Source organism: Mya arenaria, chromosome 3 (assembly GCF_026914265.1).
Source record: "Mya arenaria isolate MELC-2E11 chromosome 3, ASM2691426v1".
In the NCBI taxonomy this organism is placed as follows: Eukaryota; Metazoa; Mollusca; class Bivalvia; order Myida; family Myidae; genus Mya; species Mya arenaria.
In genome coordinates this window covers 22,093,505-22,120,691 of record NC_069124.1, presented here as the reverse complement: position 1 = coordinate 22,120,691, position 27,187 = coordinate 22,093,505, and the positions used below count along the sequence as shown (strand labels likewise).

Below are 27,187 nucleotides of genomic sequence, written 5' to 3'. Positions count from 1 at the left end.
ACCCTAGCTCTTTTTCGAAGAGACCCCTTGGTTCTTTTACGTGCTCGGTGTAAAGCACCGATACACGGGGTACAACTTTCCTGGGTTAAATCAGTACTGATAACACCACTTTTCCAAGCACTACCCTTTAAATGTCGAGCGCCAGGCAAGGGAGCTACTTGAACCAATTTTTAACGTCTGTTGGTATGACGCGGCCAGGGATCGAACCCACGACCTCCCGCTCCGTAGGCGGACGCTTAACCACTAGGCCACGGAGACGGTGCATAATATCACAGCTTAATACGTTAAATCAGTATCCATTGGAGATCCGTGGCAAATATAAGACTTTTAAATATGTTTATGAAATAACTTTTCTTTTGCAAGTATAATAACAAGGCTTAGTTAAGTTGTATGTATGTTTATTATAACAAGGCTTCGTTAAGTGACAGTTTTGTATATTCAAACATGTCTTTGTTGAGATCAATCTAAAGGAATTTAAACAAGGCTTCTTTCAGTTGCATATATATCTGATACAACATGACTTCGTTCCGTAACATGCGTATATATTATAGAAAGGCTTCGTTCGGCAGCATATGTCTCTATGACGACATGGCTTCGGTCAGTAGCATGCGTGTCTATAATAACAAGGCTTCGTTCAGTAGCAGGCGTCCCTATAAGAACATGGCTTCGTAAAGTAGCATGCGTGTCTATTATGACAAGGCTTCGTTCAGTAGCATGCGTGTCTATTAAAACAAGATATCGCTACATGCATGTCTATTAACTTAACGCATGTTACGGAACGAAGCCTTGTCTTAATAGTATTAAGACAAGGCTTCGTTCTGTAACATGCGTTTCTAAAACGACAAGGCTTCGTTCTGTAACATGCGTTTCTAATATGACAAGTCTTCGTTCTGTAACATGCGTTTCTAAAACGACAAGGCTTCGTTCAGTAGCATGCGTGTTTATTATTACAAGGCATCGTTCAGTAACATGCGAGTCTATTATGACAAGGCTTCGTTCAGTATCATGCGAGTCTATTGTAACAAGGCTACGTTCAATAACATGCGAGTCTATTATGACAAGGCTTCGTTCAGTTACATGCGAATCTTTTATAACAATGTTTCGTTCTTTAATATGCGAGTCTTTTATGACAAGGCTTCGTTTTGTAACATACGAGTCTATTATAACAAGGATTCGTTCAGTAATTTGCATGTCTATTATGACAAGACTTCGTTCAGTAACATGCGTGTCTATTATGACAAGGCTTCGTTCAGTAACATGCTTGTTTATTATAGAAAGCTTCGTTCGGCAGAATATATCTCTTTTACAACATGGCTTCGTTCAGTAACATGCGTGTCTATAATATCAAGGCTTCGTTCAGTAACATGCGTCTCTATTATAACAAGGCTTCGTTCAGTAGCATGCGTCTCTATTAGGACATGGCTTCGTTCAGTAGCATGCGTGTCTATTAAAACAATGCATCGTAACATGCGTGTCTAATAGGACAAGGCTTCGTTCAGTAGCATAGGTTTCTATTAGGACAAGGCTTCGTTCTGTAACATGCGAGTCTATTATGACAAGGCTTCGTTCTGTAACATGCGTTTCTAATATGACAAGGCTTCGTTCTGTAACATGCGTTTCTAAAACTACAAGGTTTCGTTCAGCAGCATGCGTCTCTATTATAACAAGACTACGCTCAGTAGAATGCTTCCTTATAAGGACATGGCTTTGTTCAGTACCATGCGTGTATATAATGACAAGGCTTCGTTCAGTAACATGCGTGTTTATGATAGAAAAGCTTCGTTTGGCAGAATATATCTCTATGACGACATAGCTTTGTTCAGTAGCATGCGTGTCTATTAGAACAATGCGTCGTTCCGTCACATGCGTGTCTGTTATAATAAGGCTTCGTTCAGTCACATACGTCCCTTATATGACATGGCTTCGTACAGTTACAAACGTCCCTATTATGATATGGCTTCGTACAGTTACATGTATCTCTTTTATGACAAGGCTTCGTTCAGTAACATGTGTCCCTATTATGACATGGCTTCGTTCAGTTGCATGCGTATCTATTATGACAAGGCTTCGTTTCGTAACAGGCGTCTTTATTATGACAAGGCTTCGTTCAGTCACATATGTCCCTAATATTAAATAGCTTCGAACAGTTACATGCGTCCCTATTATGAAAAGGCTTGTTCAGTAAAATGTGTCTCTATTATGATCAGGCTTCGTTCAGTAACTATGACATAGCTTCGTTCAGTTGCATGTGTGTCTATTATGACATGGCTTCGTTCCGTAACAGGCGTCTCTATTTTAGGAAGGCTTCGTTAATCAGCATGCGTCCCGATTATGACAATACTTCGTACAGTTATATGTATGCTAGTTGTATCATCTATGTCAGCTTTATTCTGTATTTTGTGTACTTGAATTAGCAAGGTTTTGTTCAGGCTCAGGTGCGCCTGTTATGACTTTTTTGACAAGTATTCGTTCAGCAGCATGTGTATCTATTATGACAAGGCTTTGTATGTGTTCTATGTCAAGTTCGTTCAGTTACATGTTTTTCTCTCCATTATATCAAGGCTTCGTTCAGTAACGTGTTTTTCTCTCTTTTGTATCAAGGCTTCGTTCAGTTACGTGTTTTTCACTCTTTTGTATCAAGGCTTCGTTCAGTTACGTGTTTTTCTCTCCATTATATCAAGGCTTTGTTCAGTTACGTGTTTTTCTCTCCATTATATCAAGGCTTCGTCCAGTTACGTGGTTTTCTCTGTATTATATCAAGGCTTATTTAGTTACGAGTTTTTCTCTCCATTATATCAAGGCTTCGTTCAGTTACGTGTTTGCTCTCTATTTTAATACATCAAAGCTTTTTCCAGCTACGTACACTTTTATTACAGCAGGGCTTCATTCAATAACACGTTGCTTGTATATGTTATAAATCTCAGTACATCAATGTTTAAGAATACTTCAAGCTGTTCAATGACTTGGTAGTTTTAGAAATTTGTTTAGGTTAAGAATGGTCAATGATTTCTCTACATATTAAAGTTTTAGAATTAAGAATAATTCCATGATATTTTAGGTCTTAAGTTTAGGGAACTTAACAAGTCTTAATACAAGTTTCACAAATAGTAGAACTCTCTAGAATCTTGGATTAGATTTAAAGTTGTTGTTCAAAGTTTGTTTCTGGTTTCTCTTTCTCTGTTGCGTTTAGTGGTCATAACATTTTGTTGTCAATATATTTTCCTTCACATGATTTATTCAAGGCTTTGTGAGTTACATTTATGTATATTATAACAAGGCTGTTTCAATTACGTGTTTCTTAATTATATTTATGTTTCGTTCAGATATTGATATGTTTATTTTAAAAATGGCGTCATTTAGTTTCATGTTTATCAAAATGTTATGAAGTTTAACTATGTCAAACACGTTGATTTTTCCTTCAGCATACGACAAGTTACATCATTGTTGCATATACATATGTATAAGCAAACTTGTGATCGGTTAAAAGTACGTGCATTCGAGATTTGCTGTCATATTAAGATGATCATATAAGTGTTAATGTGTAAAGAAATTGCTACATTTTATTATTATTCGAAATATTAAAGGTGGGTGGCATGAATATATTTTATCATAATTGAATAAGAAAATAATTTTATAACCCTTTGAACATTATTCTTTTTTGTAATGCCAAAATGTAACGTTTGAAATAAGGCAAGGTACCTTTTTCAGCAAACCATAGCATTAAGATAAAACTTAACTGATAATGTAAGCTGTATTGCATTAAACTGTTGAAAGAAAAATTGACCAAATGAAATCTTTTAATTGCTTGATCCGCAAAGTGTTAAGCAGATTGCATTACACGAACACTCAATAATTGCTTTTTTGTAGATTTTAGGGTTGAGAAAAGTATTTTCTGTGTTTATCAGTGCAAAACAACCAACATCAATTTAAAGGAAATTTGTTTAAAATATTCTTAAAGTACAGAGTTAATCAAATTAAAGTATAACTCTACCTAAAATGTGCTGTTATATATTTTCGGAAACAGTTGCAGTTTAAAAGCGTATGCTAAAATGAGAAAAAAGGATTGATACAAAATACCTTAAAAAGGTTTAAATTTAAAATTTTAATTCTTAACTATTGTGTTCAATATTAGGACTAGCCTGGTTAAAGTTTGAAAGACAAGGTCGTTTAATAGTCATTAAAACTCTTAAAACGTCAAATTACACATGTAACTGCCAATGTTATTTGAGCGTATCGCAAATAAGAATGCAAGTCGAAATATCGAATACGGTTACCTTTAAAATCAAACATTCAGAGAGGTAGATATTCTGGTGTAGCGAGACGAGATATAATATGTTAACTTTGCAATTAGAATAAGTAAGAGGATGAATATCATTTTATGTTGTATGCAATATATAATTGACTTAAGGGGAGAGTACATTCTCTCTTATGATATTTGAAGGCCTAGTAGTATGTTTAAATTTATTCAACTTCTCAATGTCAGAAATTAACATCAATTGCATAAACTAGCATTGCATATTATTAAACTTCAAAGCAAAAATACAATATTATCAAGGTCGTATTGTAGAACATATTTTGTAAGGCATGTCCTTCTCCATACTATCAATTGTAATGAAATTTTATTTTATTATTTGTGTTTTTATGAATTACTGATTTTTGAATATAATGTATGATGTATTTGATGATAACTGTTTCATTTCGAACAAGAGTTTCGGTGAAAGATATCCTAATTAAGTGGCGATAAATATACATATTTAGATTTTGCAATGTGCAGTTTCGCAATAACTTTGTTATTGCAATACTACTTTAAATAGCATATGGACCCTAGATAAAGATTCTTTGATTGATTCATCAGGAATTACACCGTTATCATTGTATTGTTACACTATTGAAGGCACGTCAATACATTTGATGCAAATTGATAGGGTATTTAAGTTATATGTTGTTAAGAAATGAAAGGTTTCACGACATAGAATCTATTCACCATGAAGCTCTATGGAACTTGCCCTTGTATACTTGGTAACGTGTACCTTGCTCATAAATGGTACTTCAAAGAAGTGTTGGAACATACAAACTGCATTCAATTAAGTTGGTGAATTAGAAAGCAAAACACACAGAGCATATTGAAATAAATATAAACTCAGTCGCAACTGAATCATTATTGAATGTTGTTTTTACAGAGTCATAACAAATCAGATATATAAAAATATGCAATACTTTAATAAAACATATTAAACAAACAGCAGTACAATGTGTTTACTTGTGACCAGCACTTTCATTAAAATAAAAATAAATAACGTATATATACAAACTGTACTTGATGGTAAACTAAGCACTCAACAATACATTTATTGAAGAAATATAATTTTGGCTTTGCTATGCATCGTATATTATTTATGGCCGCATGTGAACCAGGAATTGGATTATCTTCAACATAAATTTACGATCAAGGTTAATGTATTTGCATGACACGCCGCCGATGGTGCTGATAAAATCGCCACCAAGGCTTTGACAAAATCTGGAATGTTTTTCTTCAAAAACCATATGAACTAGATAATAAAAACCTTGAATATAACGTGTTATAACAAAAAAAGATTAAGTATGATAGTGGGATAAATAAGCATTCATTTGTCTTTTTCAGCCTAGCCTCAGAGGAATAACGTTTGAAAATCTTTTCTTATATTGAAAGGCCCTACATACGTGGTATTTGTATTTTCCTATATTTTAAGTTTTCTTTTATCAACTCAAGTCTTTAAATGCATAAATATCGTGTCTTATATGAAAAAACCCTAATAACAATGGTACAAAATGGTTGTGATACAAATCTCTAAAAAAAACAAGATCAGTTGTTTCTCAAAGCATTCAAAAGCGATAGCAAAGTAAATAGAAACTAAATGACTTTAAAGTGAGTCAAAGAAAAACTGTTTTTGTTGTTGCCATTCAGAGTTGATCAGCTTATAAATTGATAAATTGAATATATTAAAACAAACGTTGGATTAGTATGTCAATACAAACTCTTTTATCTAATACATTTAACACAGTAACCTTTCTTAGTCTCAGATACTGTCTGTTTCTTCTTGTTCAATAGGCTCCCGATACGCGGGCTCAAAGCCTATTGCGGGCTTCCACAGTTTCAAATTTGACACGAGCGGAAGTCCCAGGTCAACTCTCTGAGTACTGCTGTACTGTCGCCCATCCCGTCGGTGCACAAAAACAACACTGATGTCAACTACCAGATTGTCCTGTAAGAAGATTTAGGAAAGATGCTCAGTTAAAACTTGGTTATGACACAAGAGCGACACAAGCAGGTGCAAATGCTCGTCTGTTAATATTTTCATTCGTTGAAAGATCGTAACTGGACCATTATCAAAATAAGAGTTATGAGTATTGATAACCATATGCGTGTGACTAGTAAAATGTATAAAACTTGACTGTCAATATTTTAAACATTTTTTAGTTATTGCCAAGTTTAAAGTGTATTAAGTTCGATTATAACCATGCCGCCGATCACACATGGGCCCATATTATTGACAAGACTCACAAGCTCCATGATGGGAACTAAACTAAGGACAATTTGATGAAAAGCGTGTGAGCTAATACTTTTTTAAAACGACATTTTCTTTGATCTTTATATTCTGAGCTCCAAAACATTTGGGGAATCTACTGGGCAAGTGTCATGGAATTACAGTAGTCATATCATTTTCAAGGTATTGTGCAAAACAAATATAATACCAGACCTAATAGTGACCTTGACCTTTGACTAACTGACCCCAACAGCAATATGGTTTATCTACCGATCAAGGGCAATATACTCTGAAGTTCAATGGTCCAATATCAAACTGTTGTGGAGTTCTTGTACAAGCAAAACACAGTCTACATACCGGCACAAAGACTAACCAACTGACAGGCCTATCATTATTTGCAAACTTATATCCCCACATTTCTTCGAATTGGGCATCACAATGACAATACCTTTAGCTTCTGTATATCTTGAAGAGTGGTCCTCGTTCCATGTTTTCCGTTCCTCTTAAACGCATCCGTGTTGCCATACTGGGAGATGATCTAAGAAAGGCAATCAATGCAAAGGTAACTCTTGTACAATCACAGTTAACATGAACATTAGCATGGAATTCATATATTTGTTTGACAGCCTATTTAGACAAAACAATTTATATACACTTGTAGTGTTCATGTGAAATGAGCAAACATAATGCCTTTTGGTATATGAACACTGTGCACAACTTTCTACTTTAACAAAAAAGCGTCGGTGATATTGTGAAATGCTGATTTTAACATTTGACAATCTGTTTTGAATAAGACCCAACTATAGTCACTCATAATTGTCATATTTAAAATACATTGACATATGGATAAACCCCAGCCGACTCATTTGAAGAGCATAACCTGCTATGAAAGAATATGCAATTTAAATGCAATAATTGGTAATAACAAGTTAAACGCCATGCTTTACATGTGCATATTGTAGATGGCAACATACATACCAAGATTCATTTGAATATCTTGAATAGGTTCTGAGTTTTGACCATGGTCAAAGGTATAGCAAGACGCCGCCGATATCGACGCTGCCTAAGATGAAATCATTGCTAAGACAATTGCTCGATTATACATTTTCTTCATGTTTTAGTTATAATTGTTAAGGAATAAAACTGTTGTTGGCATTTCATGATATTCCTCGTAAAAATGTAGGCAAGTTACACGGCATTAACAGATTAAACTATTGTTCCTCGTTAAACAAACAAGCTAAAAACGTTGTACTGCAATGATGCCCTTAGTGCTACGGTAATTATTCCTTCCCTTTTCATTCGAAAAGCTGTTACACAGAGTGGATAAATCTAAAAGGCTGAATGAAATCAGGATTAAGTCTGTTTCAGCTGATAGTAAATGAAATTTGAATATAATATATTCCTAGTGCATGCATTATAGCACATGCTAGACATAAGGTGAAGGGAAGACACTTATTATATGAAGTGCAGGTACAATCAACACTTGTATTCCTACCGGAGAGAAGTTGGAAATGAAAGCAACACATTGTTGGGTCTCTCCTTGCTCCTGTACCAACACAAATACATCTAGGAGATTGTTATAGTATGACTGGAAGTCAAGCTGTAGAACAATACCAAGCAATGGGAAAGTCAGGTCACGGTTCGTCGGCTTGTCTATGGAAATATAAAAGTAAGTTGTATTTCCTGTAATTTGTTTTCCAGTTATCAATGTCCAATTTTGTAAAATTAATTATATACATAGTAGCTGCTCCATAGCATTTGGTATCCTGTATGGAATGCAGCTACATTCTATAACAATGATAACCAGTACAGCTACTGTCATAACAGTGGAAAAGCTGGATTTTATAACATTAAATTAAATTATAACGATACATGAAGCAACTTCCTACCATTGACTTATCATGATTATCACTTGATAGCATTGACTTTGACCATTATACACTGTAGCTACCTTATTGACTTAAAGTGATAGCTACCCCATATCATTGATTATACGTATAATATAATCCAGCTACTGGATAAATAAGCTTACCAAGATAGCTACTACATAACAACTTCTATAATCATAACACAATAAAGCTATTATTCAACATTGACTTAGCTATACAAACAATGTTATTGCCCTCTATAAAATAGACTTGACGGGATATATATTAAATAATATTATGTTACATTTTACTCCGTAATTGACCTGTTTAGAGAGCTACTCGTTAACATTGACTTACTGTTATAGTTACTCCATAATCTTTCCCTAGCCTTGTACGCTTGTTGCTGTCCGAGGTCAGTGATTTCGTCCGTCAGTGATCTCCGCGTTTCACCAACATTCGACCTTATCTCCGGAAGTTGTTTATCACAGTGCTTAGGACTACGGCTAAACTCTATAAGATTGACTAAAATATCAATGTTTGTGAGCTTTGTCAAAGTAATCAAATATTCCAATGAAACTTGCAATCTTAATAGTGCGCAGATAAATCCATAGTAATAAATAACCATTTACCTTGTTGTTTAAAAACAGCACTTTATGAAACTTGAATTACCAAAGGTTTGATAATGAAAAATATATTCATTAAACCACCAAAAGGGGTCTGAGATTTGCCCAACGCGAAATGCTTTAAAATCTGAGGCAAAGGTTTCTGATTGTTTACCTGTTACTATGAAGATATAAACAATATTTTTATGAAGAAATAAACAAACACGTACAGTAGTCGAAAGTTTGAAGGTAGTTTACCTAAAGTTTAGTCAATGGAACATAAATAAGGAACTGTAAGACGAAAAGGATGTGGCTAATAAAGATGTGCTTCCCACTTCATATTACAATTTGTTTCAGGTTTCTAAGAAAATCTCCAATATTTAGGAACTATTTTACTCCTAAAATTTACTTAATATACTATAAAACTAAATATACTGATATAAAGGTAAATCTAAATAAAACATGTGTTAGCCTATGTTGCAAGGCATGATGAGCGTGTGTATAAAGTTTCAAAATAATTCTTCTAAAATAGTTTGCTCCAAAAACTTCCATTCGAACAAACTCTTATCAAGATTATTGAAGTAACTTTAATGCTCAACTTAAAGGGAACGTTACAACTGAAACATTGTGTCGTACATTTCATGGCGATAAGAGTTTCAGAATATTTCTTGTTTTCAAATTGTTGAAGTTCGCTCCATTAATCACCATAAAAATATTAAGTGAAATTGAGGTTAATTGACATTTTTCTTAGGTAACCTAAACTTATCAATACAATTTAATAATGGGGGAAAGCATGATTCTATTTTGAACAACAGTGACCACGACCTTTAGCCCTACAATCAATAAAGCAATATCCATTCGTTTGCTATGCATGAGTGATGGAGATTAGTGATAAATAGTTTGATGTATTTCCACTATAGATGGTATTTTAAAACTGCATATGTATACTGTTTATTACTATTGTGGATAAGAAAATATGCTTTAGAAAGAAATATTCCTGTCAGATGACACTCCTTGCCGGTGATGGTGTTCTTATAAGACAACTAGGAAATATTCTTAAATTTCCTATCTATTTTCTAGTTTTTAATCTTGTTACTTTAACATATTGTATAGTCCGGCCCGAAGAAATAATTCTAGAGATTTCAAATGAAGAAGCTTGCATCAGGGGCTTAAACAATGGCGGCATATACAAACAGTATACATGATCGGGCTGCAGCAATGCTCTATCGCGTATCGGTTATGATTGTATGTTATTGAACAACTTTATTAAGAAATTTCGTACATATATATGCATATATCAACAGTTTCAAGACATATCATAAAACTACCTTCTTTAAGTTCAATGACGAGGTTGTCAATCCCGATGGGTTTCGTTAACAACGGGGCAAGATATCGTATCAGGAGACCTCTCTGTTCACTCGTGTTTTCGAGCGCACTCAACCCCAAACTCCTGTAAGGTCAAGCGTTATATGATTGGTATATTTCAAGCCCTTTATTATATAAAAGGCACACTCACACGGACAAGCACGCACACAAACACACATTCTCGACACCAACTAAACCATATTGTTTTACTGAAAAGCCAATGACAACTCTCAGGCAAAGCTTTGTCAATATGTTCATGTTACAACAATTTGAGCAATATCGTGGCCCTCAGATCGAGACAACATCACTGTTCTGGTAAGTTAATATCACATCTACCTGCATAGCGTGTTTGTTGGTTGTAAGAGCAGTGAGATGAATCACATGAGATCAAAAGAATGTCACTTTAGTAATCTTGTTCACCAATGCATTACGTTTATACACAACAAAAAGAAACAATTAATAATAAGAATGTCTTACGTGGCATAGCAGTAGCAAACGTTTCCATTCTGCGCCGACGTGAAAAACCTTCTTGGTGGCTCTGAGGATTTGCCTTTGCCCCTAAAATGACAAAATAATATACATACTACACATAAGATACACATTTACTTAAGTATTAACTATATGTATATGAATACATTTCGCTGTAAGCCACATTTCATGAGATATTCCAGGCCCCAATTTGAATTATGGTAAGTCATAGGTTATGGCCATATAAACTAGTGTAAGCCTCCAGTAGTTTCCGGTTAAAATTAACTCGAGTTTTATGGACTGTTTTAAAACGGACTCCCAGCATTTATCGGATGATCTATTTTGATGTGTCTGTGGTCTGCTTGTGACGTTTGCGCATGCGTATGTCATGTCCGTACGTTTGTATTTCTAGTTAGTTCGGTGTTAACATTGATAGATCATTCCTATTGATTCCATTGCATTAGCATACAAGTGCCTTTCATAACAATTGAACCAATAAAGAGAGTACAAACTTGGGTATTCTTACGACATTCTGCAAGTATCCAGTACCAGGAACACCAGAGCCGGGTTCTTTTTCTGGAAGTTGTGCAAGATAAGACTTGTATTCACACATTCATTTGACGCGGGCATGGATGGGGCATCCGTCGGTATTAAATAAGAAACTCCTCTTTCCTCGAAACCATGTCCACAAAAATAGAAGACAACATACACGTTTTTGTCGATCAATTTACAAAACTCTATGACAGCATTTTCAATTTCTGGCTTGGTTAAGTTCAGTAACATAACGACTTTGAAGTTAATTGAAACGAGGCTTTCAGCCATTTCCCGAATGTCGTTTGGAGGGGCCGTTAACGAAATTTCCGAAAGGTAATCAGAGTTTCCGATCAGTAAAGCCACTTTGTCATGAGCTGGAAAAATAAAAATGAAGTAATAAAACCAAAATAATGGATAACGGTTTGCCTACAAACTTTGATTAGCATATCTATTTATTCAATAAGTTTCCATCCCGATTTCTTTACATGCAAACGAATGATCTAATGTAATACTAAACTTTCTTAAGTTACATATGCCTTTAAAGTCAATATTGGTTAATGAGTGGATTTAGTTTTATTTCAGATATAGGGAAGATACACAAACTGCTAACGGTTATATAGATTAACAAATGGTATCTTAAGATGCAACAATGCGGGGTTTGTTAACACGCGACTGCTCTGAATTTCCCGTCCGTGTTCTGTCATTTTCATGGCCTTGACCTCACACTGGTAAGTGCCCTGGCAACTCGCGTCTTGTATGTTGTAGATCTTGTACTTAAAGCTATTTGCACCTATTATAACGAATACAAATACGCATTATTAAATTAATAATAAATATTTATCAACAAGTCTTACTTTTTAATATTCCATACAGGTTTATGTAGGTCCTTTTTTTGTAAGCAAAACATTTGACTAAAATCTTTGCATGCTAAAGCTTTTTTGAGAATACTGGGGCTGGACCTCATATGTCATGCTTTGACAATCTATCAGTATAAAAAATATTAATATTTTATACCATCATATGTTTTACCCTTAATTTCTTTTCCGTCCTTGATCCACTGGTATCGGAGGGGCAAACCACATTGAGCCTCCACCATAAACAAGGTACGGTCACCCAACTCGAGCTCCTTAGAAGTCGGATGAGAAATTACCCTTATTTCTGAAATATGTACATTCGTATTTATAAATAACATAATAACATAAGTTGTGTAAGCGTTTATAGAAAAACAGCATCATAGCCATAAACGTCAACAAACAGTAAAACTTATTGGTAACAGTATACACTCTTTAGGAATGAAAGCCAACTAATTAAATGCAATAAAATACATTTGTAATTGAATAAATGTGGCAGGAATTTATCAAGATATTAGCTTTCTGGTTTTGACTGTATGATTAAAGAAATTCAAATTGATAACGGAGTAATGTTGAAATGCAAAGGACCCGATATTACATCGTATGATAAGGTTTTACATGTTTATTGATCATCTATGTAAATGTTACATGTTAATATATCGTAAATGAAGGTGTTACATGTAAATGGATCATCTATGAAATGTTAATAATTTGTTACGACTACCAAACGCAAAACATGTGATATTCAGCACTACCAATCAGGGCTCGGTGAAGAATAGGCAATGGAAGTAATTCATTTAAACCACCCTACCCTCTTTCTTCTCTCTTATCCTATTTTACCTTCTTATTATGTTCTCAAACAGAATTAAATCTTTAAAGATTAAATAATATTAAACAAAGCCAAATCATGTTAGACACTGCCATATGATTCAATTCAACAATATCAATATCATTGTGTCATCTACATTGTAAGCTGTACAATTGTCCGTCATTAAATATGTACTTTTGCTAAGGTTTGGAAAAGAACTTTTTAAGATATATTTTTCTCCCACCTTAGATAAGTAGATACAATAATTTAACCATGCTAGATATTCTTATCTTGACCACGGGCGAAGATAAAATGCCCGTATGGAACTTCTTTTTTAATGGTCACCACACTGTAATTACCTCCCTTGTTGAAGACTGTCGTCAGTAGCACTTGTAGACTTGTCTTATGGTAATATTTAGAACTCTAATTAATTATTTCTCGCTTCAAATGTCACCATAAAAAAGTTTTCACGCACCATTTAAGAAATAATGCTTCATTCTCCTTAGAACTATTTAAAAAGACCGATTTGACTATTAACATTAACTGGATCACTACTCGCATATCCATGACAACCGCGTGCTATCGCATATCAATACGCAATTATTTTCACTACGCACGAAAGAGTTCCAGCAAAACATACATTTTTACTTAATTTTGTTTAACTGAGGTTGGAGAAAAAACATCTACCATAGCCGAGAGTGTACGGATAGGTTCATCCCGACCCTCGCGCAGGGTGTTTTGCGGAAACTCGGTAAACCTCGTTTCCGCAAAACACCCTACGCTCGGGACGGAATGAACATATCTTACACTCTCGGCCATGGAAGATACTTATATTCTTTCGTTCTAATCCTTTTCTTGATTTTACATGTGTTTTCTGTTTGTCTTTATGTTTTGTTTTAATACGCTGAAGAATAAAATATGTGTAAACTAAACGCAAAAGAGCAAGAAAAACCAGCAATAAACTACCAACAACAACATAGCACATTGTTCTCCCTTTTATAAATGATGGAATTCTTGAAAACAATTGGTCTTCACAATTTCTCGTGAGCTTTTTACACAAATCTGAAAGACTTATTCGTAAATACATGAAAATAAACAGAGCATTCAAGAACGTTTTAAACAAACTTTGAAAAACATGCTAAAAAGCAACAGGGGAAACATAAATAGTTAATTTTAAAAGAATTTAGGTCACCATGCCGATGATACTCGAGTATAACATATAATAGTAGAAAAGAAATGAACACTAATTATAGAGCACTGACTACCTAAACTTCTTAAACAATAATAATCTATGTAGGTGACACATATGAATAGACATAGTTACATGTTAGTATACCATTTATAAGCGATGCATTTAAATATATCATATATGTGTGTTACATGTTAATAGATCATCTTTTTAAGTGTAACATGTTACTTTATCATCTATGTAGGATATGTGAATAAATATATATAATATATGAGTTGTACACGTTACTTGATCAGTTTTGTAAGTGTGAAACGTGAACTATGTGTAACTTGTTACTAGATCATCTTTTTAGGGGAAAGATGCTACATATTACTTTACCAGCTATATAGGTGTTGGATGGTACTAGACTTTCTATGTAAGTGTTATATATTAAAAGGTCATCATTGTAGGAGTTACAATCTCAATAAGATATATCTAACTGTTGCATGTTACTGGCAGATCTATGACTGTTACATTTGTATAGATCATCTATGTACTAGACACGCTACTCTATTATATATTAGTGTTATATGTTGATTCATTATCTATAAGTATTGCATAATTATACATATCAATATAATATAAGTGTTGCATGGGCATTCTACAGCATCTATGCAAGTGTTTCACGCTACTACATTAAATATGGATGCTGTATGTTGGTATATCATCTTTGATCGTTGCATGTTTATATATCATTTACGTAGGTGTTTCATGTTACAAGTGTATCCACCATCTACATTTAAAGGAGGTGTTGCATGTTAATATATCAGCTGTGACCGTTGCATGTCAATATATCGTCTGTGACCGTTGCATGCTAATATATCATCCATGTAGGTGTTAGGTTGTATTAGTTTTTTATGTACCTGTTTCGTGTAAAAAGATAAATTATCAAAACAGTCCAATTATCAGAGGAAAAGAGTTTTATCCAATGTTTTTCATTTATTTAATTATTAAAGTTGCTTTTTACTGGAAGGTTGTGTGACAGAAGTAAAAGGTACCAACAAAAGGGAGATGTATTTTTACTGAAACCATTTAGAGTGATCATAAACAACTCTTACCATGAATTTGCTCTATGTGACGAACAGGAGCTAAAATGAAATACAGAAAAAAACATGCGTTGACTTGCGTTGCTCAGTATGCAACATCAAACAGAACAATTAAAAATATAAACCTGCATCTTGGTAAACAATTTTAGGTGTGTCTGTATGGCTTAAAAGAATAAAAAATGTGTCGTCGAGGCCTTGTTAGACAGGTGCCCGCTTTATTTATATCCTTTGTACAGTAATTCGTACGAGATGAATTTTGCATTGTCCGTTAAAAAACAACTGACTATACCATTCCGGTTCGTTTGTAGGTAAACGAATTAACCGAAAGTACATATTGGAAACATCTGTCGCTCTTAGAAGTGTTGTTATAATCTTAGCTGAAATCAAATGTTCAAAGGACTCGTTTGTGTTATTTGTTTAAAATATAATATTTACATGTGCTTTCTAATCACATAAAGCCCTTTCAAATAATATAAAAACAATGACAATGGAAAAGTTCCCTTAATTGTACATCTTAAGAATTTTGTGTGTTGGTTTATTATTTTCGAAGGAACTGTATTACACGCTTGTAAACAATGCTTAAAATTCTAAATATTGGTAGGAACTGTACACCAGCACCTTGCTTTGTTAATCAAATATCGATAATTCTAGTAAAAAGGGCAGTTATAAGTTTAAGTTCATGTACTTTAACCGATAACTTTCTACCATTGATAAATTTATTTATCAAACTGTTTAGATTGTAAACACACAGTCCTTCAGGGAACATCCGCACAAAAAGGTCTACCGCATATAAAACATTTGTTGGAACATGATGGAACAAGGTTTACCTTACATAAGACAAGACTTACTTGGTGATGGATGGTGAGGCATTTTTGCAAGGTTTTTGGCACCTGGCGGGTTTAGCCTCTTAGAAACGAAAATCGGTTTGGGCTTGATAATCACGAGGGATATGTTCGTAAGCCTTGTCTTCTGAGGATCGGAACAGTTATGGATCTGGCACGAATAACCACCACCATTAGCAGAACTGTAAAGATGATGTAGTTTCAATTGTTGAAATAAGTTAGGAACGTTCAGAAATTTAAAACTTCACCTAATCTGTTAGTTCTATTAGTTTTGTTCTTAATATGAAACTTATTTCATAGGCCATGAAAAACCATGTTCGTCGATTGGGAACCGGGTACCAGCTACGGCAAAGAAAGGTAAAAAGGCTCTGTTTAGAAAGTCAAAAAGGTAATAACGCACCTAGATATATACCTGTCGTTATTACTGAGAAAGTGTATGTACTAACTTACGTAAAGAAATTAATTTCATATTCAGTACCATAAATCAATAATGTTATGTTAATGACCTAACATGTTTTTAATCTACATGCACTGTTAATTGTAGGACGTAACTTTCTACTATGAAAGTGGGACAAACAAAGTTCCACCAGGATTGGCACTTTGGTTTATGGAAAAGCAGGTTAATAATAAAACTTTCACAATAATCACTGTGGTAGATTATTATAAAGTTGAAAAGGCTTAGCATGCTGGCTTGAGCCTTAGATTTTCAAAACTATTCAATAAAGGTTTTATAAACATCCTATTTTCAACTACGCCTGTTATGTATCCAGTGCCTTTATTATATTTTGAACATTTTATGATTTACTGACATGAAAGGCATTGATGTGCATAGTCTTACGTGACATTGGCTATTGTGAGTGTTCTCTCGGTACATCCCTTCAATTCATTAAACTTATTTTTCCCATCTGGACAAAAGAACCACTGAAATCGTGGGTGTGGTTTCCCCATGGCCGCTATCTCCAACACTAGAGTATCTCCCTCATTTATGTCCACTTCTTTCGCTGGGCTTTGTGTTATTCTTATTTTCTCTGAAAAAAGTTAGAACAGCAATTGAAAGGTGACTTCTAGTGGTCTATATCAATGGATGAAATTACGAGCTACTAGGCAAGTCACTGTTTATATTTACTGCGTCCCCTGATTAAAAGTATTAACGGCTGACTACCTAATTACTGAAAAAAAAAATGTATCGGAATATTTAAAAGATAATGCTTTCTCATTGGTCAAAATATAATGTTGACCACTTACCATATTTAGAGAGGCCCAGCAGATACGTATCGATGCCTGTCTCTTCCAGCAGAGCTGTCAGATCCCCGATGGTCATGCCTTGCGAGCCCAACTCTGTAAGCAGTTTCCCTGCTGCACTTTCTCTTTCGATCCCTTGAGCCCAGACCTCGACTTGCTGAGGGCTAGAAGTTGAGTGCAATATGTTTAATAAATTATTGCTAACTGTATCGATCTAATAAACACGCCTAAATCTATACATTTATTTATTAATCAACTATTACGTATTTGACGAGATACAGAGACAATTGCTGTACCAATACCAGACAATTGAAGAAAATATATGACAGAACTCGCTCTATATCGACCAAACTTGGCCAATATCGACAAAACTCGCCTAATATGAGTTTCCTCAGCTTTGATTGGCTACAAAACTCGCCTAATATAGGATTTGAGAAATGGGCCATTTTCATTGGCTGTCAAAACTCGCCTAATATGAGAAATATGCTTGAATTTTGTTTAAAGGTAGCCATTTTGTTTTCCGTTTTCCGACTGTTTTTAAAATTTTGTGCTTCGTATAACTCTCTATGAAATACTTGAACCTATTGAATGATTAAACCACTTTGTACGGTTTGATAGTATAGTTGTTTTTAACCCGTTGGTGGATTTTACGACTATTATGATTTTGTACATCAACAAAATGGACGACAAAGGTGAAAAATTTGACGTTTTAGCAAACGATTTACGAAATTAAGACGAAAAGACATGCTTCCTTACAATGTACAGTGCTATATTCATAAGTATGTGCAATGTCACTTTAAGGATGCATGTCAAAATCAGCAAAGTTAAGTCTAGAAAAGCAGACACCATGAATGAATAAGGGATAAATACGGTTTCAATGTGAACTAAAGGTAAGTTATAAGAATGTTTTTAACCAAAATGGAAATTGTTAATTAATAAAATACTTATGAATTATGTGATTTCATATTGACCAAGTTATTTTTCCTCTGTCATCGGTATTTGCCTTCGCCCTTTCGGGCTCAGGCAAATACAGCTAACCTCGGACAAATAACTAGGCCAATTTGAAATCACCTAATTAATAACATTATAATACTAAGGTTATACAAAGTTAACAATCTTCTCTTAATGTTCAGCTCCATTTAACGCGTTAAATTTGCTTGATGTAGTTATATTTTAAAACGAATGTGGTCTATCGAAACGGCTCAACCCCATAGCGTTAAATGGTGTGGCTTTCACGTGTACAAAATTACCATTATTCAGCATTAAATTTGTTATAATATAGGTTTTGGTTTTATTTTCAATCAGGAATTTGATCATTTAGTAAGAGTAGCTCATTGTCGTTTGGGTCTTTGCCTTTACCCCTAAACAGGGTTATAATTGTATTAATAACAATATAACCGTTGAAAAAGTATGCCAATAGTACAGTTTGTTTTAACAGTCTGATTCAGATTTGTGTCATGCATTCAGTCACCTCGTATGTATTGCTTATCATAAGACAATCGCATTAGTTGATCATAATCATCTAGAAGATCAGATGTTTGAACTGTGATTCACTTTGTATTAAACTCTTGTTTAGTATTTATTATATTCATACAATAAAGTTGCCACTATTGGCAAAACAGCATGCACTACAAATACTTCATTATGCGCAATTGTTTTTCATTTTGAAATGTATGAGCATTGGCAACACAATAAATTGTGAGAAATATATATATTAGAATAGTAATAAAATAAAAAACGAAAGCATAATGTTTATTCATAGATTATTCCGTAGCATCAACTTACGTGATTTTGTATCTCTGTTTAATCATGTTAGATGTTTCCAGAGTTCCAATTAAGGCTCTCCAGTTCCTTGGTGCAGGATTCGTGTCCAACAATTCTCTGGCCTTAATCCAAACACTTCCCGGAAGATCACTGACACTCGCATCCATGTTTAATCTATTATTCACTGACATATTTATTTTACTCTGAAATAAACTTACTCACGGAAAAATTGCATAATATTATCTATATTCTATTATGACTCTGATGTATTTTGTTATTGATACATTAGTTTATTGTTCATGGAATTCAATCCAGTAATCAATGGCAAATATTGGTTTCAGTTCATTAAATAAAAATATCATGTAACGATTTATAATTCAAAATATGACTATAACAAGTGGTAATAAGTATCCGTAATATTTGTTTTGTGTTTAAATAAGAATCATCACCTAACTTAATATAAGTGGTGCCAAGTTGCTTAAAATGAAAGCCCGTATAATTTTTACAATGAATATTTCTGATTCACTTTTCAATAAAACCTTGTTTTAACTTCCTGAAATCCTTTACAATGATCTAATTTCTATAGATTTCTAATCTAAAGGGTTTACTTTGATCAATAACTGAATGTTGAGCATATCTTTAAGCTTACTCACTTTTTAAAGGAACACACGTACAAATAGTAAATAAACTTCAAAAAGAAGATATTACTATATGTTGTAATTACAAGACGTAGTCAATGCATTGATGTTTAATAACAAAGCTCTTTCGTTTCAGATTTTTTTTCTTAAACATTTAAGCAAAAATTCAAATGTATTATGTAGATACTGTATCATAACATCTTGATGTTTAAGCAGGGCGGAACGAGCGAAGCTTGTGTGCCTTCTCAAATATAAAAATATGCATAATGTGTTCTAACTGACTTACATTAAAATGTGTTTCCAGCAGGAGTTGTAAGAAGTTTAATTTAAAAAGAAAAGAGAAAAGAACGAAGAAGTCGATGTAATGTGGCTGGGGTATCGTTATGGCTAACAATAGTTCGTTTCTTTAAAACTGCATGCAAAGATTTATTATTTACATTTAACCAATGAAATATCATATACACAACCGATATATCCGCGTGTTTTAAAAAATATTCGAGTGTTTGTCTTCTTAAATACATATTACATTCCGATGTCTATGTAACGATCATTTGGGGTATCTTAAATCAACTGGTTTACCTTTGACTTGAAACCGCGAAAAAACACAATGGACGCTATCGATCAATTGATATGGCATTCAGGGTCTTAAACATTTGGTTTCATGTATTGAATACTGATTTCAAAATGTATATAGATATCGTGCCACGTTCTGTGGGGCACTCTGGAGAAACGAGTATTACATCGTAGTCACACATGCGAACATATCCTGCTCGGTGTCGAGGTAAATGGTCATATTTCAGTCAAATATCTGTGCCTTTTACTGACAACTTTATTTTTTGAAATGTAATACAGCCCTTCGAGTGGTAAGGCAATCTTGCATTTAAGATTAAAAAAAGTATATGAAAAAATATCACTAATTTTTTTATCAGAGAGTTATCATGCAAGTAGTTGTCATAATGAAAAAGATATTATTCAATATGTATCATTCGGCGCACTGCCGATTCAATATAGGAGCGACTAGTATGGATGATAACATACGTATTCTTAAATCGTAAACACTATTGTCATATCTTTTATTTGGATTAATTTATGTCATATCTTTTATTTGGTTTAATTGATGTCATATCTTTTATTTGGTTTAATTGATGTCATATCTTTTATTTGGTTAATTGATGTCATATCTTTTATTTGGTTTAATTGATGACGTCAGACCAAAAGCCCCATTCTATTTTTAACTCCAAATCACTATTTAATTACTTGTATGTAATATGATATCAGTTTAAAACAGATTAAACAGCGCGTATAGGGCAAATCAATAAGTAAACAATGTAGTATGGGATATAGCGACAATAATAAAATAAAACCACATGTTACTTTTGAAAAACCAGAAGCTTATTATTGTTATCAAATAAACACTCATGAGGCCAAATCAAATTAATTTTGCGTTGCCTGATTTTACCTTGCATATATTTTCATTAACTAATAGGGAAGTGCACGATTGTTAAAAAAGGGTGAAAGGGTTAAAGGGCAATTATGTTTGACAAACTCTTTAATTATATATATTGGTTTAAAAAAAAAAAACGCTCTTCGCTCTGTTAGTTTTTTTTCAGAAAAATTTAAATAAAAATATTCATATTATTATTCTCGCCCGCGCAAATGTTTTTGGTCAAAAATCACAGAAACAAAAAAAACGGCGTTGCCTAAGCCATTCATGTCATGAATATCTATACCCATTAAAAAGTCGAAGTTTGGTATGTTCAGCAAGACTGATAATTTTAGTTGTAGCCGATGACGTAGTCAATTCGATTCTAGTTTTTTAACTTCTAAACACAACTGTATATGGTTTATGAGTTTTTTTTATCAGTGGTATAAAATGATATTTTTCACTGCCTGATCCCACTTCAAAATCAAATGTCACCGCAGTTCATAGCTATAATTTTTTATTTATTCCATTTTATATCCTCATAAACAAAAAATAAGGAAAACATTAATAAAAAAGTTATTTTCAGTGTAAGTTCGCAATATATTTCACCTACGTCATTTGTGAAATAAAACATTCGGCGCTCACTCGGTGAAATATCTTGCAAGCTTACAATGAACCAAACAAATATCCCCTATATATTTGTTGAATCTTTAATCAATATTTTGACAGCAGAACGTGACCAATACACATATCGATATCAAAGGCATTCTCTCATAAGTACGATATATTCTGAATATATTAATCAATATTTTGACAGCAGAACGTGACCAATACACATATCGATATCAAAGGCATTCTCTCATAAGTACGATATATTCTGAATATATTAATCGAGCCGTTTAGTCCAGCAAAATAGTTTATTTAAAAGTTTAGCTCTATCGAAATTAACTTACACATAATCATTTTCAAAATGTTTGTACATAGCGATTAAGATATCTGAAACTTATAAAAATGAACAAGGAAGTAATATGATATATTCGACTATCAGTTGGTACTTTCGAGTAAACTTGAAGTGTTCTAGGAATATCTCGCATCTTTATGTACAATAATTATATATTTATCATACTGAGGTGCCCTACATGTGTCAAGTGTAAGATAACCTTTTAGCTTTAAAGTATTGACCTAAGAAATCTAACCTGAGTTTAATCCATTGATTTAGGATTCAATTAATATATCCTCACAAGCAAGTGCGTGGTTTATCAACTAAAATAACCAATCAATCAAACTATCATTATATTACTACTATCTCTGTAGGGTAAACTTGCCTGTGACTTGATCCAATGTTCTTTTGATATTTTGTATAGGTTTTTGTTCTTTCTAACGTACTATATTTCTATAAAATGTCCATTTTGTAAGAATAGACTGGTTTGTGTTGCTTAAAATATTGACAATCAAAGTAGAAGATAAGTTACATAATAAGATACCCTTTATACAGGGTACACAAATGCGTCTTTTCATTATAAAAGCTTTTCTTTTCCATTGTAACATATACAGCACGGCTTAATTATGAATATTTACACATACATTGAATCGTTAGGATAACAATAGTTTAATATCAGTTAACAGAAAACACACTTGAATGCTAAATACCGTCTTACAATGTCGGTAATCCAAAGTTGAAAGTTGATTTAATATCAAGATGAATTCGTAAAAAAACTTCTGTTTGCAAATATGGTATTCATTTGACCGCCAATTGATATATGCCTTTTAACATCAATTTGATCACAGTTTTCGTATGAAAAGAAAAACAAAAAACACTAAATAAATACAAGGACCCTTATTTCATGTTTGTATTACACATTTTCATAATATTGAATTAATTGCGTGATTGTATAATTTAATACTTCATAAAGGGACTTTCACAAAAATCATTCAATTTTTAAAATATGATTTTAAATAATTGAACCTGACCCTAAACAACAACCAAACTTTTTTACAATAAGTGAAATAGCAATATTTAAGATTTACCACAAAACAATCAGAAATTATGACTGTATATTTACAGCTACTCTAATCGTTTAATGAATGAAAAACCCCACACAATATTTAATGCAAAAAGGCTGTGTTGAAGAAATGATGAAATCAATTATTTGTTTAAGAGATCTGCTTAACATGCTTTAACCGGTAGTAAAAACTGCCATCTCACATGTTGCCATAACCGATGGCAAAAGTCGTCTGAAATTGATGGACAGTACTGCAAAACATGGTTAACTCCAAGGTCGCACATGATCCCTTTGTAAGGATCGGTGGCATTTATCAATCTAGAATCTTCCATCATTGAGACAATTTGTTGAACAAAGGGCGAAGTGTTGCTGATTGCCCGGTTGATAGCGATGATACAACACGTCGAGTTTATTGTACATGGACGTGTGTGTGACTTGAAAAGTTATTTTTAACAAATACAAATTAACTAAACAAAGTTTAATACATACAGTATTACTTTTGCAGCAATATCACACGTTTATAGGTAAAATCAGTATCCATTGGAGATACACGCCAATTTCAAAACTTTTAAATACTTTTTGAAATAATCTTTTCGTTCACTAGAATTAAAATTACATTTTCTTTCACTAGTTAAATACAACGGCTTTGTTTCAGTTGCATGTATGTTTATTTTAACAATGCTTCGTTTAGTGGCATGTATTTCTAATATAACAAGGCTTCGTTTAGTGACATGTATTTCTAATATAACAAGGCTTCGTTAAGTTACATGTATGCATGATACAGTAAGGCTGTGTTCAGCTACATATAAATCTGATATAACATGGCTTCATTAGGTAACAAGGGTGTCTTTAATAGAAAGGCTTTGTTCAGTCATATGTATGTCAATTGAAACAGTTGTATGTTAGCTTAATTATACAACATGTGTATCTGTTTAAGCAGGGCTTCGTTCAGGCACACACGCGTCTATTATGACAAGGCTTCGTTCAGAAGCATGCGTGTCTATTAGCACTAGACTTCGTCCAGAAACATTCGTGTTTATTGTGACAAGACCTCGTTTAGTAACATGCGTATCAATTAGGACAATACTTCGTTCAGAAACATGCGTTTCTATTTAAACAAAGATTCGTTTAGGCACATGCCTGTATTTTATGACAAGGCTTCGTTCAGTAACATGCGTGCCAGTTATAACAAGGTTTCGTGCAGTAACATGCGTGTCAGTTATAACAAGGCTTCGTTCAGTAAAATGCGTGTCTATTAGGACAAGACTTCGTTCAGAAACATGCGTGTCTATTAGAACAAGGATTCATTAAGTCACATGCGTGTCATTTAGGACAAGGTTTCGTTCAGTAACATGTGTCCCATCAGGACATGGCTTCGTTCATTAACATGCGTGTCTATCATGACAAGACGTCGTTCAGTAACATGCGTGTCTATTATAACTTGGCTTCGTTCAGAAGCATGCGTGTCTATTAAAAAACAAGGCTTCGTTCAGAAACATGTGTGTCTATTAGGATAAGGCTTCGTTCAGTAACATGCGTGTCTATTTTGACAAGGCTTCGTTCAGTAGCTTGCGTGTTACTTATAACAAGGATTCGTTCAACAAAGTTCCTGTCTATCAGAACACAGCTTCGTTCAGAGACATGCGTTTCTATTAGGACAAGGCTTCGTTCAGAAGCATGCGTCTCTATTATGACAATGATTCGTTCAGTAGCATGCCTGTCTCTTATAACAAGGCTTCGTTCAGTATCTTCGTCTCTATTATGACAATGTTTCGTTCAGAAACATGCGCGTCTACTAGAACAAAGATTAGTTTAGCAGAATGCGTGTCTATTATGACAATATTTCGTTAAGAAACATGCGCGTCTACTAGGACAATAATTCGTTCAGCAGCATGCGTGTCTATTATGACAATGTTTCGTTCAGAAACATGCGTTTCTATCAAGACAAGGCTTCGTTCAGCAGCATGCGTGCCTATTATGACAATGCTTCGTCCGAAACATGCGTTTCTATCTAGACAAGGCTTCGTTCAGCAGCATGCGTGTCTTTTATAACAAGGGTTCGATCAGCAGCATACGTGTTCATTATAACAAGAATTCGTTCAATAGCATGCGTGTCTATTATGACAAGGATGAGTTCAGTAGCTTGTGTGTCTATCAGGACAAGTCTTCGTGCAGTAGCATGTGTGTTTATTATGACAAGGCTTCGTTCAACAGCATTTGTCTCTATTATAACAATGATTCGTTCAGCAACATGCGAGTCTATTAGGACAAGGCTTCGTTCATAAACATGCGGGTCTATTATGACAAGACTTCGTTCAGAAACATGTGTGTCTGTTAAAACAAGGAATCGTTCAGCAGCCTGCCTCTCCTAAATGGCAAGGATTCGCTCAATAACATGTAAGCCAGTTGTAACATAGCTTCGTTTTGCAACAGATTGATCTGTGTAAGCAAGGTAACTTTCAGTAACAGGCACGTCTATAGCTTTGTCTATTATGAAACGGCTTCGTACAGTTACGTCAGTTTTAACAAAGCTTCGTTGATTACATGTGCGACATTTTTAACAAGGCTTCGTTCAGTTCTTAAGGCTTCGTTCAGTCACGTTGTTCTCTATCATTTCAAAGCTTCGTTTAGCTACGAACATGTCTATTAAAAAAAATATCCATTACAACAGGGCCTCATTTAATAACATGTTGCTTGTATATGTTTTTAAATTCAGTACATCATTGTTTAATAATTCTGTTTTCTAAAATTCATAGTAAAGATACAAAACCTGACATGTAAAACAATGAAACTTAAAAATCGTTAAATGGTGAATTCAAGGGATGATATTGGTAACTTTAAAAGGGTCCAAATAGTGAATGCACGTCAATACAATTGATGAAAATTATAGGGAATTAAAATCATATTTATTATTGTTGTAAAAACCGAAAAACATCACTAGGTAGAATTTTTTTACTAAGAACCTTTATGAATCTGGCCGTGTTCAATTGTTATCTTGTACCTGAACCATACCTGGTCCTTCGAAGAAGAATTGAAACATACAAACTCCATGACCACTTTATTTGGTGAATTAGAGAGCATAACACACAAAACAAATTGAAAAATAGATAAATTCAGTCACAACTTCATCATTTTTAAAAGTAGCATTTACATAGGCCACAAAATGAGAAAATTGAAAAATGCAATACTCTAATAATAATTAAGAAACATCAGTACAATGTGTAAACTTGTGGCCAGCACTTTCATTCAAATAAAACATTTGATGGTACATAACAAACATATATCAAACATCATGCAAGAATTACACAATCGTGTTAATTGAACAAATAATCAACATAAAAATACACTGTCCGTGATGATAAACTAGGCTCTAAACAATACATTTATTAAGGCAATATATATTCCGCTTTGCGATGCATGTTCATATTATCTCCGGCAACATGCGATCCAGGACTTGGATTATCTTGAACTGCTTTTTAGTTACGATAAAGGTTGATGTGTTTGCATGACAGGCCGCAGATGGTGCGCACAAAAACATCACTCTGGCAGTATCCGGAATGGTTTTTTTTCCAAAAAGCACATGAACTTGATTATTTTTAAAATGAAGAAAAAACTTTGACTTGTAAACGACGAAACATGCTTGTGTTATATTTCATTAAGAATTATACCAAGAAAAAAATATACATGATATTGAGATAAATTGGTTAACTCATGTCTTCAACCAGGCCTCAGAGAAAATACGTTAGACATACTCTTTTATATTGAGAGATAGCACATACGTGGTTTTTTACTATATTCAAAGTTTACTTTGATCAACTTAAGTCTTGAATAAACAAGATCAGTTTTTCAAAGCATTTAAAAACGGTAGCAAAGTAAATAAAAACTAAATGTGTTTTCGTTGAGTAAAAAAAATGTTTGTTGCTGTCATTGATTGTTTGTCAACTAATAATTTGAATCCAATTAAAAACACGTTGGAATAAT

The 27,187-nt window shown here is 33.6% G+C and overlaps 1 protein-coding gene across 3 annotated transcripts; it reads right to left on the bottom strand.

Annotated features, from left to right (window-relative positions):
• Positions 1-5,208: 5,208 nt before the first annotated feature.
• On the bottom strand, positions 5,209-22,455 carry LOC128229115 (mucosa-associated lymphoid tissue lymphoma translocation protein 1-like). 3 transcript variants are annotated; one of them, XM_052940803.1, is made up of 15 exons: positions 22,400-22,424; positions 19,164-19,316; positions 17,382-17,542; positions 16,975-17,164; positions 16,143-16,318; positions 15,307-15,336; positions 12,391-12,519; positions 11,972-12,151; positions 11,354-11,735; positions 10,837-10,917; positions 10,323-10,444; positions 8,750-8,902; positions 8,020-8,177; positions 6,973-7,062; positions 5,209-6,242 (listed from the first exon to the last, which is right to left on the bottom strand). In XM_052940803.1, the coding sequence occupies exons 2-15, from the start codon at positions 19,307-19,309 to the stop codon at positions 6,057-6,059; spliced, it is 2,184 nt and encodes a 727-aa protein (XP_052796763.1). In that variant the 5' UTR covers positions 19,310-19,316; positions 22,400-22,424; the 3' UTR covers positions 5,209-6,056. The 3 variants fall into 3 exon arrangements, with proteins under 3 accessions (XP_052796763.1, XP_052796764.1, XP_052796762.1); XM_052940804.1 differs by lacking the exon at positions 19,164-19,316 and having other exon boundaries at positions 22,400-22,455; XM_052940802.1 differs by lacking the exon at positions 22,400-22,424 and having other exon boundaries at positions 19,164-19,671.
• Between the last annotated feature and the right edge of the window lie 4,732 nt (positions 22,456-27,187).